At 41.3% G+C, this 16,676-nt stretch overlaps 1 protein-coding gene across 1 annotated transcript in view; it reads left to right on the top strand.

Annotated features, from left to right (window-relative positions):
* The first annotated feature begins 3,589 nt into the window (after positions 1–3,589).
* LOC146702341 (sodium channel protein type 3 subunit alpha-like) overlaps positions 3,590–16,676 on the top strand; it is a 196,428-nt gene continuing 183,341 nt past the window's right edge. Inside the window, exons 1-4 of the mRNA XM_085468805.1 lie at positions 3,590–3,717; positions 3,909–4,052; positions 5,980–6,098; positions 15,758–15,847. Coding sequence (XP_085324931.1) covers positions 3,595–3,717; positions 3,909–4,052; positions 5,980–6,098; positions 15,758–15,847 — 476 coding nt within the window. The 5' untranslated portion in view covers positions 3,590–3,594. The remainder of the gene's footprint in view (positions 3,718–3,908; positions 4,053–5,979; positions 6,099–15,757; positions 15,848–16,676) is intronic.

The raw sequence follows: 16,676 nt of genomic DNA, 5'->3' as shown, positions 1-16,676 counted from the left end.
ATGGCTGGAAAAAAAAGGAGGAGCAAATACAAATGTACACTTCAAATAAGTTGGTGAGGTGGATGAAGGGCGAAAAGAGAAACCCAAAGATTTCGTTTCACCAATCACATGGATGCTATTTCCTGAACAGACTCTTTTAAAAGCTCAAAAGAGCCAAAGAGAGTTTTCATGTTATATATTCCTGTTACACATTTTTCATCATTCAGTCCTACGTTATGTCTATTTCAAGGACTTTGTCTTCTTTGTTTTTTCCCTCTTTCCCCCTTTTTTTTGCCTCACTGACTTTCTTCAGTCTAAATCTGATGTTTCTTTTCTCTGTTTTAATATGTTTTCCTCCCATAGGGGAGCTCAGTTATGGCAAAAATCATAAATGCTGGAGTTTGTCTGGGAGATAGGCCGAGACTTGTGGCGCGTCCCTTGGAAAGGGCAGCTGTGTGTGTGGGTGCAGATGTGTGCAATAAGACCTGTGTGGTAGCTACATGGAGCAGTCCTGATTATCTTGTTTTCATTAATCATTAACAGGCAGGATTGTAATAGAGATTAAAACCTGGCTCTGGCATCCTGTGTCCTTTGTTTGGGTCCTTTCCCCCTGTGACCAATAACAAGTAGAGGTTGGCAGACCTGCAGACTCCTCTGGATCAGAAAGGAGGATACTTATCTATATTTATGTAATGCTTCCTCCTTCGTTGACTGCGTAATAATATTTAGCTTTAATTATTTTACATATTACTGTAAAACATGCGTGGCTTCTTCTCTGCAGTGATGAAGGAATGAAATAACGTCCCTAAGAGCGCTGCTGCTTCTCAATCTAAAGTGTAAATTAGCTTCGTCTGTGTGCTGTCTGTGAGTTAATTGTTTAATGTGATGCTGTCCTTGCTTGCCGTGAATGGCTCCATCAGGGATCAATAAAGTATTTGATTGATTTATTGATTGATGGAGAGGGGATTGGACTCTGGCTTGCTTTCCTCTTCATCGAGGATTCGCCTCCATGCAGCCTGTTAATGAGGTCTGGTGCCTTTGTTCAGCCATCAGTTGGTGTGTTTGATAGAGCTGAGGTTGGCGCTCTGTGCAGACCAGTCCGGTTCTTCCATCCCAAACTGGGATTGTATCTTCATGGAAACAGGCCACCATCATGTAGAAAAGGAAAAATGAGCAGTGTGATTGTCTTACCTGGACTAAATATGTAAAACGGATCAAAATCGAAAATTGTGCTCCTGTTGACTCGGTGTTCCATGCAGTAGTGTCATCTGGTTATTTGTAAAACACCTTGTGCAGCTGTTGACATCGCAGAGGTGTCAGGCAGAGTGGGAGGGGGGGCAGGTGTGATTGAGCTTCATCAGGTTGGAGTCGATCGTGGAGAGTTTTTCAGGCTGATTGCTGCCCTTTCAAAGGGCCCGAGCGGCCGCTGAATGATGAGCGAGGTGAAGCTGGGGTTGTCCTGAGTGGCAGAACGCCGTCTCAGAGGACGTAATCATCCTGCGAGCGACGAGGCCATTCAATCACAGCTCTGTCCCGATGCCCATAGACACTCCTGGCACTCAAATCAAACGCTCGTCAGCTCATGACTCGAGGATTCAAAATATACTCAACAAGTGTTTTCTATCATCAGTTTTGACCTAAAGAGGGAGGCCGCTTTTATTTGACTTCTTTACTAAAGCCTCTGCATCAGCACTGACGCATTTCGCAGCTCTATTACCATAAAATATGGAAGTTACAGCGTTATAGTCCTTAATTGTAATGTGCTCGGCAAGTTTATGCTTTGCAAATGTCACCAATGATTTTTTTTAAAGTGAAGCTGAAATGGACAGATGTGAAAATAAAATTATGTCAAAACTAAAGTGATTAATCCCACAGTGGCAAACACAGTGAGCTGGATGTTGAGCATGCTCAGTGACTTCTTTACAAACAGCTGCTCTGAGATTCATAGTCGTTAACCCTTTAAAGCCGGTCAGAGCGGGCACGCTCCGTTTTGTGTAACTATTTTTAAATCCCGGTAGCTCTGCAACCACGTGAGCTAGCGCAATAATTTTTTTTGCATATGAAACCGGAGGAGTTGTACTTACATCTTATGCCATCAGCTTGTCCTCGGTCAGTTTCCTTCCACATATAGCTTTGAAAAAACTGCATAAAAAGCACTTGCAGCAACAAAAACATAATATTCCAGAAACACGCTTTGCCGATCCGATCAGCTGTTCATAACACTTCCTACGTTGGAATAGACGTCAGCGCGAACTATCGCATGTCCGCCATTACCTGCCCGAAACCGGAAGTGACGTCATTTTGCGAAAATGTAGTCTTTTTTACCATCAGGGCCTCATGAGCCTATACTGGTGTTTTTAAAAGTTACCTTTGACTTTATGACTTTCTGTGTCGTTTCTGGGATGCTGAGGACTCATATTGCACTGCTGGAAATAGTTTATTTTGATGCATATGCTGCTTTTTTGCAAATTTGCATTATAATATTTATTTTCGTTTTTCCTGCAGTGTATAAAAATTGGTGTATTTCAAAAATAAAACTATGAAGACACTCAAAATAAATTTTAAGTGTCTAGTTTGTGCAACTTTTTTGTATTTACAGTTTTGAGGGATAAGCCTCTTAAATTTCTCTAACTAGAAATATATGTTAAAAAAAACTAAAACGATTTTCAATTTTTTTGTAGTTTATTGCACTTTTTTGCAATTTATGTAATTACTATGCACTTAATGCAGACATATTATTAAAATTTGGGCTATAATGGTTGTATTGGTGTATAGCAACTTGAAATGCTCCCATAAATGGCACTACAGCATGTAAAACTATAATATAAGCTCTGGCGGACTTGGTTCTATGGTAGGTCTTAAAGGGTTAATATTGGGAAAAATTATGATTCATAACACAACACGAGGATGTTGTTCTGGTGGTCAGTCAGCTGTTTTTTTTCTGACTATATGTGAGACGTCAGCAGATTTTGGGCTCGTGATTTACTTTTCAATCTACAGATTTCATATTCTGGTTTAATTTCAGCATTAGCAGTAAAAGCTAAAAATAACAATCATCATAATAATCCTGCTGTAAAGTTGAAGCTGCCATGCTGCTTATAATTATTAAAACCATTAAAGCTTTTGTAAACTTTGGAGAGGACTCAACAATGAAATGTGTCAGAAATATCTGAAATACTTCGTGTGTCATCTCTACATTTTTGATGTTTGCAAACATGCACTGGTTTAAATTTTGTTAAGTTTAAACATAATCGTATACAGCACAACTGGATCGATTTATATTTTGATTTACTGAACTGCTACAATGCTTTGCATTTCTTTTTCCTGTGACTTGATGAACGAGTTTCCAGCAGCAGCAGCTCTGCTGGGTTTTGGTGACAGTGTGTTGAAGTGTGTTCGGTTTGATTCAGCAGGTTGTGGGAATAGATTAGATTACTATGTTCAAACTGGAAGTTTAAAGTAGGAAGTCATTTTTCATAGCTAACCTCTGTCCTCTGTCCTCTCTGTGTGTGTGTGTGTGTGTGTGTGTGTGTGTGTGTGTGTGTGTGTGTGTGTGTGTGTGTGTGTGCGCAGCTGGTATACTGGGCCAGTCAGCAGCAGGATCAGGATGAGAAGATGGCTGGCTGTGTGTTTCCAATGGGACCAGAGAGCTTTCAGCGCTTCACGCCGGACTCCCTGGCGGCCATCGAGCAGCGCATCGCCCAGGAGGAGTCCCGACGCAACAAACACTACCAGGAGGTGCGTCAAAACAAACACAAACACACACACACACACACACACACACACACACACACACACACACACACACACACACACACACACACACACAAGATGCTGGAGGGTAAACGTGGAAATAAAGAAGTGAGCCGTTATAAGCAGACAGATGTGAGATATTTCAGATGTGGTTTGTGTGTCTGTGTGTGCGTCAGGACCTGGGCGACGTGGAGCTCCCCCGGCCCCGGCCCGATCTGGAGGCAGGAAAACAGCTGCCACGCATCTTCGCTGACATCCCATCTCATCTGGTGGGCGTTCCACTGGAAGACATCGACCCATACTACTTCAAAGACAAGAGGGTAGGTCACCCAGAGAGAAAGTGTGTGTGTGTTTCTGGATGTACCTTCTCCGCTGTTGGAGAGGATCCCTGGAAGATTCTCTGAGGACCACAGGAGAGTTACCTAGTGTGTGTGTGTGTGTGTGTGTGTGTGTGTGTGTGTGTGTGTGTCCTGGATTGCTCAAATCTGTTTACATGGTAATATTGTGGAGACCATGTAAATAGGACAAATCAGCTGACTTCAGACTTCATGTAATCAAAAATATTTAGTCAAAGCCGATCGATTCCACAAGCAAGCAGGTGGAAGCCATTTTTTATTCTTTTTTTAGTTATATTTGATAAGTTATCTGATTAATATCGTGGGTTGATGTGAGATACAAACCATCCCAGAAGTCCGTGCTTTGGTTTTGGTGAGTGGATTTCTATTATTTTTTAGTCTGCAATGGAGCAGACACTCTAGGACATAGGTGTCAAACTCTGGCCCGCGGGCCAAATTTGGCCCGCAGCCTAATTACATTTGGCCCGCGAAGCCATACCAAATTACTATTAGAGCTGGCCTACTGGTATTATACAGCTAATATATATATATTGTTTAGTATTAAGCTTTGCTTTTTCCATATTCAGTTTTTCAGCTAAACGTGTTTGAGTCCATAAGAAAAGATTCATTCTTATATCTGGAGGAATAAATATATTTAAATAAATATTAACGTTAGCCCGCGACTTTGTTCCGGTTTTGAATTTTGACCCACTGGGTATTTGAGTTTGACACCCCTGCTCTAGGACGATATCCTCTCTGTGATTGGGAAAAGTTGGTGATTTTTCAGTGATTGCATTGAATTTTTCCTGATTCTGAGACAGAAAAGCTCTCAGACAGATTGGCGAAGGTTTGGAAATAACTGCCGTCTAACAGACTAACATGTTTCAGTCGGTCGGAGTCAATCTGCACCGATGAGCACAACTCATCTGCAATGCATCTCTTTGAAATAGTTCTCGATTGGTTGGTTCTGGTTATTTTCTGAGCCCCTCAGGAGGAGGCTCAGAAAATAACCTCTGTCTCAGATCTGAAGTTCTGGTTGTGAGTAGCTAATGTGAATTGCTTTTTGTATGTATATTTTAAGATTTTGCAACACATCGCACAGTTTTGTGATTTTTGCCAGTTTTTCACAGTTAAACATGGTTTTATCACAAACTGATTGCATGTATATTTGCCAACTTAACCCCCTTCAATCACAAACTGATGGAAACACACTGATAGCACACCGACTTCATCCTGTTGCCACTTTATTGGCGTCTTGGTGAAAGTTGCTTTAAAGGATTTAAAAGTCATTTAGCTTAAACGTTTATTCCACATGGCTTTGATTGTTTTGGTTTTTCTGCAGTTGCCAGCCACTGTTTTCTCGCTGTAGATGTAGCTGTAGCATTATTTAGCACTAATTAGCCAATATGCTTTTCTCTAGCTAAGACTGTTAGCATTGGCCACAGATCTCCAAACCAGACGCTGGCTCATCCAGGTCTTATTCAGTCTTTGGGACTGACTAACTCCTGGAGCCAGCCTCCAGTAGAGCCTGCCAGGAACAATCTACATACTATTCTCAAAATTTATGTAAACTAAACTGCAAATCTACTGTTATAGAAAATACTACATGTATCAGATCTTATGGTTTGTTACATTTCAGAGAACTAAAATAATTTAAAGTAGATTAATCACTTCATTATTTACAGAAAGATTATACATGAAAAAATCTTAAAGCCATAGAGATGAACAGTTTACCCACCCTAAAACCACAAACCCAAGACACAGCACCCATATTATTTAGAAATAAATTCTAAGGAATAAAAATGGAGGCCTTGGCTCCCCGGTTCACTGCTTTAGTGCCTTTTTTGGCAGCACAGTGCATTATTAATAAAATCTGTCTATTTATGTATTTTTCTGTCTGGTTCTCCTGCAGACGTTCATAGTCCTGAACAAAGGGAAGGCCATCTTCCGTTTCAGTGCCACATCCGCCCTCTACATCTTCAGCCCCTTCCACCCTATCCGGAGACTCGCCATCAAGATCCTCGTGCACTCATATCCTTAAGTACACAAACTCTGCTGCTACTGTCTGTGCTTGCCTTATGATCTGCAGGGAAATGGCTGCGGGTGGGGGTCAGGGGTCAGTTACAGAGGAGCCTCCAGTGCTTTCAGTGTGTGCTGAAGGATGCTGTGTGAGAGAAGCCAGGCCACCCTGACGGCAACAGAAGCAGTTGTTGTGGTTGTTGTTCTGCCTTCGTCTGCTTCACTGCGTCTCATTGTGACTGACGGGGCAGCGATATCTCGGATACTGTTTTATTTTGATCACAACCATCAACACGCAGTCCCGTATAAAGAGACCATCACGCAGTTTCACAAGTAAAGATTAGAGGGTTAGAAAAGCTTAGCTTCATTCTTATCAGAAAATATTCAAATTAAAATCAGAAAATAAATATTAATATAAACTAAAAGTCAAGTTTAAAGAGCAGGAGGGTCTAAGACAAGGTTGCATCATGGGAAATGTAGGCTCCAGGAGATTTGAACGTAATGTTTTAGTCTCTGCTGCTTTTCTTAAACAAAGTCCAGTCACACCACAAACAAACAAATAGATAAATTAGATAAGGATTTTAATGATTAATTGTTATATGTGAGTATTTATTGGTAGTATAGGATTTCAGGTTGTTGAGCAGTGTTAGGATTTGTCATTGTTTCCTTATTTTAGAGGTACGAGAACGCGTGAGCTGATCACAATAACAATCCCAGTTGCACTGATGATGATAATTATTCATTATGCTCCTGCTTTTTACAGAATTTGCTAGGGCAGTTATGTGAGCATTGACTGTACAGCAGTACATCTAAGGTCCTTAAAGATAAAAGACAGGGGACAGCTTCCTGGTGTTCGTTGAATGTGCTGATTGGTTGGCACCACAAAAAGTCAAGATCCTGTAAATCTACGTATACATACCGTGTATGCATGTGGGCCTGGCACACAGCCTGATTAATGATGCTGTATGTTAACTGAAGAGGTGAGAGATAAAGGTTTAAAGGTCCAGCTCTGTGCTGACAGGTGAACGTACACAAAGTCTGTGTGATGGGTGGCATGCTAACTGCTCAGCTTATGTTATGTTGAAGGATAGCAGAACTAATGCTAACACGCTTTCAGTGTAAATCAAAACTCATTATTCTGCATGCCTACTGGAAACACATGAAACGTATTTAACAGTTCGATAAGTTCCTCTCTCTGGCCAGAAGAGGGCAGCTCCTCTGGAAACAGTCACTGTGAACACAACCGTACTACTCACTTGATTTTTCTCTCTTAGAAAATATTTAATGTCAGTAAAATACTCAAGTAAATGTACTCTGATTCCTAAGGGTCCTAATCATGCTCTGGTGTAATGGTGTAGGGGATCATTTGGTGTGGCAGCACCAGCCAATCATATGTTTGAAAGGAGTGGAGGTTGCTGCGTGTGGTAGGTGGGGGACTGTGCCACCCCCATGGTGTGGTGTGGATACTTCCCTGACAGTAGAGTAAAGCTCACATTTGAATACTCCAGTTGTGTTGGTGAACGTATCTTGTTAATTAAGGCACTAAGGTTCTCATAGCTTTCAAAAATGTTCCATATTTCACTGTAATCAAAGTTGCGTACGATTAAAATATCTGTTAGCTTAACTCACAGATGTGTAAAGTTAAAATAAGCAAGTGTTTGCTGTCGGTAGTTCAGATGATTTTTTTTTTCAGCGAGGTTAGTTAAAAACTGCCATCCTCATTAATATCAGTTAAAAGCAGATGCTTTTTGCTAGCCAAGCCAGCTAGCTGGTCCAAAAGTGACGTCTAGTTTCAGACTGCTAAGATGATCCTGGGCTAAACGGGTCGGTCTACACAAAGTCTGTGTTAAGCTGATTCTTAACAAATCAGATCTGGCTGTAAACAGTCAGGGGATGCCTTTTATGAATAAAGTGAATACCTTGACCTATTCAGCTAAAGGCCAATTCCTGCATTTCTGTGCTCAAAACTCTTTAATTTCACAGATTAGAGCTTTTCTCATTGTAAAAAAATGGAAGCAGAAAAACAAAAATAATGCGACTGTTCAGCGTTTTATGGAAAAAAGTTAAACAAATGTAAATTATTAATGTGAAATAAAAAGACTTTTTATTTGATAAAAATACATAAAATAGCATCACTCTTATCAGAATATATTTATGCAAGACATTACAGGTCTGCATACCAATAGTCATCAGATATTTGTCGGAGACATTAATGGTGTAATCGTTGTTTGGCTGCTTTAGACAGACAGACGTCTCTTTACATCCTCCAGTGGTGAGTTTATACTGGGTCCCACAGCTGGACGGTCTCCAGGCACACGCACAGTAATGACAGCATATTAAGCGATCATGTCAACTGACTGTGTGTGTGTGTGTGTGTGTGTGTGTGTGTGTGTGAGAGAGAGCGAGATAGAGAGAGAGACAGAATCAGAGGGCTCGTACTGTCGGTCGTATTTCTGAGCCAGGTATCATCTTGAGCTGTCTGGTGAGCCGTAAACATGGCCAGTAAATACTGCACAGCCTTCATCAAGGTGGCACACATGCACACACATGCACACAGGTGAATATACAGGCATTACAGGGACACACACACACAGAAATATTGTGACTATAATCTCTCTGCTGACCAAATCTCTGAGTTTGTTCCTGGAGGAGTGTCGACCTTTGACCTTTGACTTATAGCCTGTCAGGAGCTCTTAATATGTTTGCTTGTTGTGGTTTCTTAACACCTGTAGGCAAGCCGGAGTGTAGTCTGGATTTAAAAATTAAGAAGTCGTGAAAAAATCAGAAATATACATATCGTATATATACATGTGACAAATTAAAGGAAAATCTGAATAAATTAATGAATTTAAAAAAACCCACAATGAATGCAGGTGTTTCCACACAGGTGCTCTGCCTGTTGTAATTGAGCAGTTACCATCCATTCATGCTCTGTGGAGTGTGCACACCCAGCTGATCCTGATTTTGTTACAAGCTGTCATGAGGAAAAGGTCTAAGTGACTCTGAAAAGGGGGCATTTATGTGACGAGCGTCACTGTCAGCTTCTGGCTCAGCTGCTTTCAGCAGGAATATAGATGGAGCTTCTGGGTCTTAAAACTGAATTCTTTCAGTTGCCACCAGGGGGCGATGCCTGCAGTTGGAGAAAGACTATAAAGTCTACACAAAAGCCTTTCCCTGACTTGAACTCTGTAAACTGCTCAGTTTGTCACCTCAGTCGCTCATTTTGGGTCATATTGAAGGAAAAAAGAATCCATTTTTATAAATTTTATTTTAAGGTTCAGGAAAGAGGATTATCTGGGATCAGCCAATGAGCACTTGATTTCTCAGTAAGACCCGCCCATCTCTCGTATTGATGGGAAATATGAGTAATACAAAACTCCAGCATTCACAACAGGACTTAAGAAACTATAGTGGGTGACATCAGTGTGGCTGCATCAGGTCAAATTCAGATTTCACATTCAGATTGTCACGGCTAACGGGGTGAGCCGTGTAGAGGAAATAAATGAGGATACACTCACATAAGACACGGACCTTCACAATAAAACAGGAAACAATTCACGAGGACGCAGACTTGACACCAAACTAAATCTACACTAAACACAAGGGCACAAGACACAAAACCTAAGAACAAAACCCTAAACCAGAATAAATTGAAACATAGGATATAATATTCAAAACAAGATAACAAAAGAATCAGAAGTCATAATACAGAAGAATACTAAAACATAAGGAACTGAATGAAATGACCTAGAACCGTAACACAGATTCATTACATCACAGATCCATTGCTGAGCAAAATTATGTGACAAACAAGAAAACCTCCATAAAAACTGGAGCGGGTTTAAAAAGACTTTAAGGCAACCAATAAAATAAACAAATTCGTCTTTCATAGCATCTGTATTCCGGGACAATTTAAGCTACCGGTAGGAGTTTTCACCGTCACCATCCTGGTGTTTGAACTGGAAATGCAGACTGAACACTGAATGCTCATTGGCTGATGGAATATTGTTTCCTTTTTGACAAAATAACCGCCTAAAACACAATGTTGTGTTTACAAATACTGAGCTCTTAAAATCAAAAGAAAACAGTTTCCTTGAGGTTACAGGAAGTGAGGAGTCGCCCCCTGCTGGCAATTAACAAGAATGCAGAATTAAGTCACTTCAGTTTTGGGATCTGTAAGCTCCAACTTGGCGCTACTGTATTGTGGTATTGACTAATTTTTGCGGCCACACTCAAGAGGCCATTCGAGGAACAGAGTCAGCATGAGGCTGTCGTTATGAAAGCAAATGCACGTTTCGAGTTCAGTGGTTTCCAAACTGCAGATGCACTGGTTTACAAAAACCTGGGGAAAAAAGGCGATGAGTCATCGTTCTGCATACACTCGGCAAATCTGCGACTTCATGTGCGGCGAAGAGAACGATTCAGGCCTGAACGCTTGACTTCTGCGGTTAGGGGTCAAGGGTGACGGTGTTGTTCTGTAGGTGGGGCTGGTTTGGTGGTAAGAGTCACTTCAGATCAATTGTTGACCCCACCCCCTCCCCAATGTAAGGGGCACTTTCATTGTTTCTATAGATGCTACAGAAACCAGCTGGCTCTCCACAGAGAGAAATGATTGGTTCATTAATCATAGTTACTGGCAGGAAGTTTATGGCAGCAATTATGATAACATTTTTTAAGCACACAAATCACTCGATCCAGCCTCTGAATGGTGAAGATGTCTTAGTTTAACTTTCCCAGTTTGCTGTTACAATAAAGTCTAAGTTGTATTTTTTGTGTGTGGCTGCTATATGACTTTATTATGACTATATTTGCATAGCTAGATTATTAAAATAAAAGACACATGATTAATTTGCATAAAAATGGAACTAAACCACATTAAATGACTTTACAGTGAACAACAGCAGGTGATATGATCAGGAAAATGTACCCTTAGTGTTAGTTACAAAGAAATCCCAACTTTGGTTGTGTATAGTTTATGTTGGCCTGTTAGTTATACAGATCTGAGTTTAAACCCAGAGTGGAAAACATGCTCCACCTATAAGTGTGTAATCCAAACTACTGGAAAGATTTTCAAAGTGTGAAAGCTGCTTTGAAGAATTGAATATCTTCAAATTTTCAGTCAAATTAATTATTAATGCTGGTTTCTGGTAGCAACAATAAAGCTACACGTGAAGGTTTTGCAGCTCCACTGAGGACTGTAAAAACATGTAATATGAAATTAACATCGCCTTGAAATTAAGATACCGTCATTAGATGTGAACCTTTAATTCTAAACGATGCACGAAAGTCAGCTTTTTCCCTACTGGTTTTACTGGTTGGTACCACGTATGATCAAACTGGGCTTTATGTTGGTCAGGGTTAAACTGCAACAATGAGTCATATCCTGTCTGGTTTCCATTTGATGCCATGAACGAGAGGAACTGAGTGACACACCGAGGACATGGCACACTCTGAAGGAAGCTCCCATCTTTAAGCATTCTCTGCTCTAAATGTCATCATAATTTACAAATGAAACATTTGTTTTTTATTTAATAAGCCTTTCAACTACAGATTAAGACCATAAATTCATCAGGAGAGCATTCACTGAGGTCAGAGATCAAGTTGAGCAGCAGGCTCGTTTTCTCATAGATTTCCATACCAAATGACTCGCCCCCTGCTGGACATCAGGAGGGTAGCAGTTCTAAGGCACTTTCAGCTAGTTATCTAGTTAATTTCAGACTTCAGATGATAACTGCTTCCATTGTGGATAGATTTTTTAGTTGAGTGCAGGGGCTGACATTAAATGTGAATCCAGATGTACTTTAGGACGCTTTACTGACTTTCGAAGTTAGAGGCTATAGCTGTGGGTTTTTGGCCCGTCGCCCGTGCACCAGCTCCACGCTGGCGTCCGCCTCAGGCCCCAGACGCCAGGCCAACATGACAGCTATTACTTCACACCCAAAACTCAACCCACCCCCCTTATCCTCACCTCACACCCGTCTATTTTTACCGTGGGAGGCGGCTGCTGGTGTTGAGAGACGTTGAGCTGGCGGACACGCTGCTGTTGTCAGGGGAATAAGTGGGTTCAAGAGGTCATCAATGGAGGTGCGGCGCTGCTGATGTCCACGTTGTGTGTGCGTGCTGTTCTGAGAGATGAAATAAAAATTAGTGTGTGTTGTGTGGAGGAGGTGCACGATGTAAGGGTACAAGCTGCGGTGCTGAAGTGGAGTTTTAGTACGTGTTTGTGCTTTAGAAGTGTTTGTGTGTGATCAAGTGTGTTCTGGATTTGTGCCCAACCACAGTGGCGCCACTATGACAAGCTGCTGTTTGAGGTGGACACACACACACACAAATACACTCATGAACCGCTGTGATATTAGAATACAGCGATTGTGTTTTTCTGAAGGCAAACCGTGTTATTTCCCATGGGGCCTTGCTCCTGAGGACAGTCATTTGATTTTTGCATCCCATGAGGCATTGCTGTGGGACTCAGAGCTGCTCTGCAGCCACCAGCTGCAGTGCCGTTGTGTTTTAATTGTGTTCACGTTGAACCAAAGTGAGTCAATAAGCTTTGTGTTTGTTGTGTGTTGTTGCTGAGTTGTTGTTGTGGATTTGTGTGAGCTTTAAAGTCATGTCTGTTAAACCTCTGAAGTCCAAGTCATCATAGTTGGTAACCCAATCCTCGCCCTATATTTTGGAGAATTGCGTTTTGGAAAGAAAAAGTGATTCATGTCAGTCAGAATAATTATTTTCTTTATTTCATGATTATCAAAATGTTGGGAGAACAAATCAATAAAAACAATATTCTGATTTGTTCTTATATATTATGACCAAAGTTAGGACCTTTATTTTTTTATATTAGCTTTTGAGGCAACAGAGAAAAACCCAACAATCATATGACCCCCTATGAGCAGCACTTTGGCGACAGTGGGAAGGAAAAACTCCCTTTTAACAGGAAGAAACCTCCGGCAGAACCAGGCTCAGGGAGGGGCGGGGCCATCTGCTGCGACCAGTTGGGGTGACAGAATGAAGTCAGAATAAAAGACATGCTGTGGAACTCTTCTGAGTTTATCCTTTTGGAATTTCCTCTTCCTAGCCCCTCTTTCAAAATAAAAGCCTTTAGGACAGGCAGTGGCATATGTTTAACTGGACAGCTCAACTGAAAGAGAGAAAAAATGAGGGAAGAATGGCGGAGATGGACAAATGTGGAAAGAGGGAGAGAAAAAATAAAACCGGGGTAGATTATAGACAGGAAGACAGATCCCGTGGTGGGTGTGGGAGGTATAATGATATTACCGGTATGGTGGCCTGGGAAGTCCATAACAGCAGGTCTATCATTACCCCATAATTAGCTTCTGGCTCTGTGGCGGCGGCGGCGGTGAGGGGACATTTGCGTTGTTTGTCAATTGGTAACAGTATTATCTCGCCGCCTGCCACAACGCTCCAGCAACATCATTACAGCCGGCACTCAATCAACAATTACCCCGCCGCTCAAACAAGTTTCAGCTGGAGTTTGGGCCGCTTTCACACAGGGAGTATGTTCCTTCTGCCAAATTACAATAATTATGATTCATTTATAGCTGTGATTGACAGCTGAGTGAGGTCTCATGAAGTCTCTCCCACCTCATCGAGCGCGGTGTGCTGAACGTGGCAGGTGAAGCTGATATTTAACATGTACTGTTGCCTTCTGACAGTTTGGAAAGTTACTGCTCCCCATTATATGATGATTAGACAAGAGTGGGCCTTTCCTCCCATCGCCGCTGTTAATGGCATATTAATTTGCTGTATTGAATGTGGCAGGCATTGGAGGGGAGCGCTGAAACACACATGCTAACTCGACACAGCCTTTCAGTTCACTTCATCTTTATTTAAGCCCTAATGGGAAATCAGTGAAAGGTATTTAAAAAAAACGGCACATGTAAAATCACTTCAGCATGTTGTGGCAAAAAGAGACATTTTTACACTTACATTTCAGCCGTTTAGCTGACACACTCCAGAGAGACTCACAATGAGAGAACAAGTCATAAAAGCCTCGGTTCCTCGATCACCAGCGTCACACTGAAGTCATTTCCATTTTACATTTGAGCTGCTGCTTTTATCCGCACTGACTAGGAGCTGAAAATCACAGAAAAGTATACTAAATTGACTCTCTCGCAGTTCTCTTTTGTTCTCTGTGCTAAATTTCGACCTCTGTCCAGCCAACAAACTTTACAAGACTATTTGCAAATTTAAGGTTGTTGCAGGTAAAATATCTGACTGTTTATCCCATCCAGGCTGTTTATCAAGAGCTTTGTAACACAAACTCAAGAACTATCATTTAGAATAGAATAGAATAGAATTCAACTTTATTGTCACTGCACATGTCACAGGTACAAGACAACGAAATGCAGTTTGCATCCATCCAGAAGTGCTTAAACTATACATATATAGAGAAACTATAAAGAATATGAAATAAAAAGCTATAGAGAAATGTGAACTATGCAGGTTATAAACAGTTGTAGAATTAAAAATTATCGTATGTACAGAATGATTATTTAGACAGTAGTGCAGTTAAGATAAGTGAGATATGTGGATAATTCCTACAGAGGCTATATAAAGTGCTAGTGGTTGTGTGTGTATGTTCAGTCCATGTGTTAACGTGGGTCAGATGTCAGGAGGCAGAGTTCAGGAGTCTGACAGCTGTGGGGAAGAAGCTGTTCCGGTACCTGGTGGTCTTAGTCCGGAGGCTCCTGTAGCGCCTCCCAGAGGGCAGGAGGGTGAAGAGTCCATGTGATGGGTGACTGGGGTCTGGTTGCTTTTGTGAACAATTTCACCTGATGACAAGCAACCTTCAGCAACCAGCTGCCAAACAGTTGGGGACTGGGTGCTGGTAGGGAGTTGGTGACTGGTCACTAGGCCTGGGTGACTGGGGCCTTATTAAAGTCACATATCAAGGTTGAAACACCTGGGAGGAGCTGATGGTTGATCTGTTCAACTGTATTAAAATATCTGATTCTTTATCACGAGTATCTAAATGACTTATTTAACATAAAGTTTAAAACACAGACAAAAATATTTCAGGTTGTACAATCTGCTCTTTTAGATTTTTTTTTAACATAATACGCTTGATAATTCAGCTTCTCTCCTCAGCTTTGTTGGCTGTGCTGCTCACTCTCCTGGTTGCCAGTCTCTGCCAAACAAACCACTTCCATGTTGTCTAGATAGTTGTGTTTGGTATGTTTTCTCTCCAAAAGATACTCCCGAGTGCTTCTTTTGATCAGCTACCATTCCTTCTGAAGGACACACACAGGAAACAAACTAAATCATCTGTGACAAGTAACCAGACATTTTTTCCCAGGCAAAGCAGTTGGGTTTAATACAGTATCATGCTGGTGTATATAGCAGTATACCAGGAGCAACTATAGTAAATTATGGGATTATGGGACCGTTTCCACTTTTACAGGTGTAGCTCGAAGCTAAAGTTATATTGAAAACTTGGAGTACTTCTACTTCTTGTTGGGAATCCCTCTATAATGTACAACAGGCTACGTAAGAAGACAGCAGGACCCAGATATAGTAGCAGGAGTCACTCCCACATTTGATGCCACTAGTCTTGATTTCTCCACACAGTGTGGGCTTTGTACTGAACTCTGATTCAAATGTAAAGTGTTTATTGTCTGATGGGAAATCTTTTCAGTCCTTAACCTGTTCACGTTATTCAGCTTGTTCATCATGTGCACCATCCTGACAAACTGTTGCTTCATGGCCATGTCCGAGCCGGAGTACTGGGCCAAATACCTGGAGTAAGTACACCTGGGATCTTTTCTTTCTTCTTCATCAGCCACAGGTGATTTATGTAAATTTACATTTAATCAATGATATTACTGGATATGCATTTCTTTCAAGTCATAGTAGCTATTGCAAAGTAATTCGAGGTAACAGAGGTAAATGGTTTGCAAATTTTAGTGTGTTTGTGTCAGTCGCAGACCCTTAAACTAATATGCTGTTAATGTTCAAAGTGCACTTAAGATGCTGCTGAATCGAAAAGTAAAAGCACGTCTTTGATGCTTTGGGACTGAATTCCATTTATTTCAATAGGACAGTTTTTTAAACTAAAGCTACCTTTGCAGCACATTCAGGGATCATTGGAAAAATGCATATTTTTGGTGAACAGACCCTTTAATGTACAGTAGTTCATCGCTGGCTTCCAGCTGTGGAGGCTGCTGCTGCTGCAGCTACTCGGTCAGGCCTAACGTGACAGACTCTCTGCGCTCCTGCCTGTCTTTGTACGGTTGAATTGTCACGAGTCGGGTCAAACTTGTTTCTGGGGACAAAATAAATAAGTGAAGGATGTGTGGTGGAGAGTTTTATGAATATTTATTCTGGCTCTCTCTTCCACTCGTCCGGCTTTCTTTTCTTCATTTTGTCTTTCTTTGTCCTTCACTTCTTCCACATCCGTAACTTTCTCTTTCTTTCTGCCCTGCTCTTCGTCTGGACAAGCATTTGTCGTATTTTCTTCCTTTACCTTGTTACTGTCCAGTTCTGTGCCCTCATCCTTCCTCTTTTTTCTCTTTTTGTGATCCTTTCTTTTATTTTTGCTGTTTCTTTTCTATCCTTTTCATTTTGTTTCAT

This window comes from Copadichromis virginalis, linkage group LG9 (genome assembly GCF_057382275.1).
Source record: "Copadichromis virginalis isolate Kocher_CV1m ecotype Utaka linkage group LG9, C_Virginalis_male_GT1.1, whole genome shotgun sequence".
In the NCBI taxonomy this organism is placed as follows: domain Eukaryota; kingdom Metazoa; phylum Chordata; class Actinopteri; order Cichliformes; family Cichlidae; genus Copadichromis; species Copadichromis virginalis.
The sequence above is the reverse complement of the archived record's forward strand: the minus strand, read 5'-3'. Positions and strand labels throughout refer to the sequence as shown.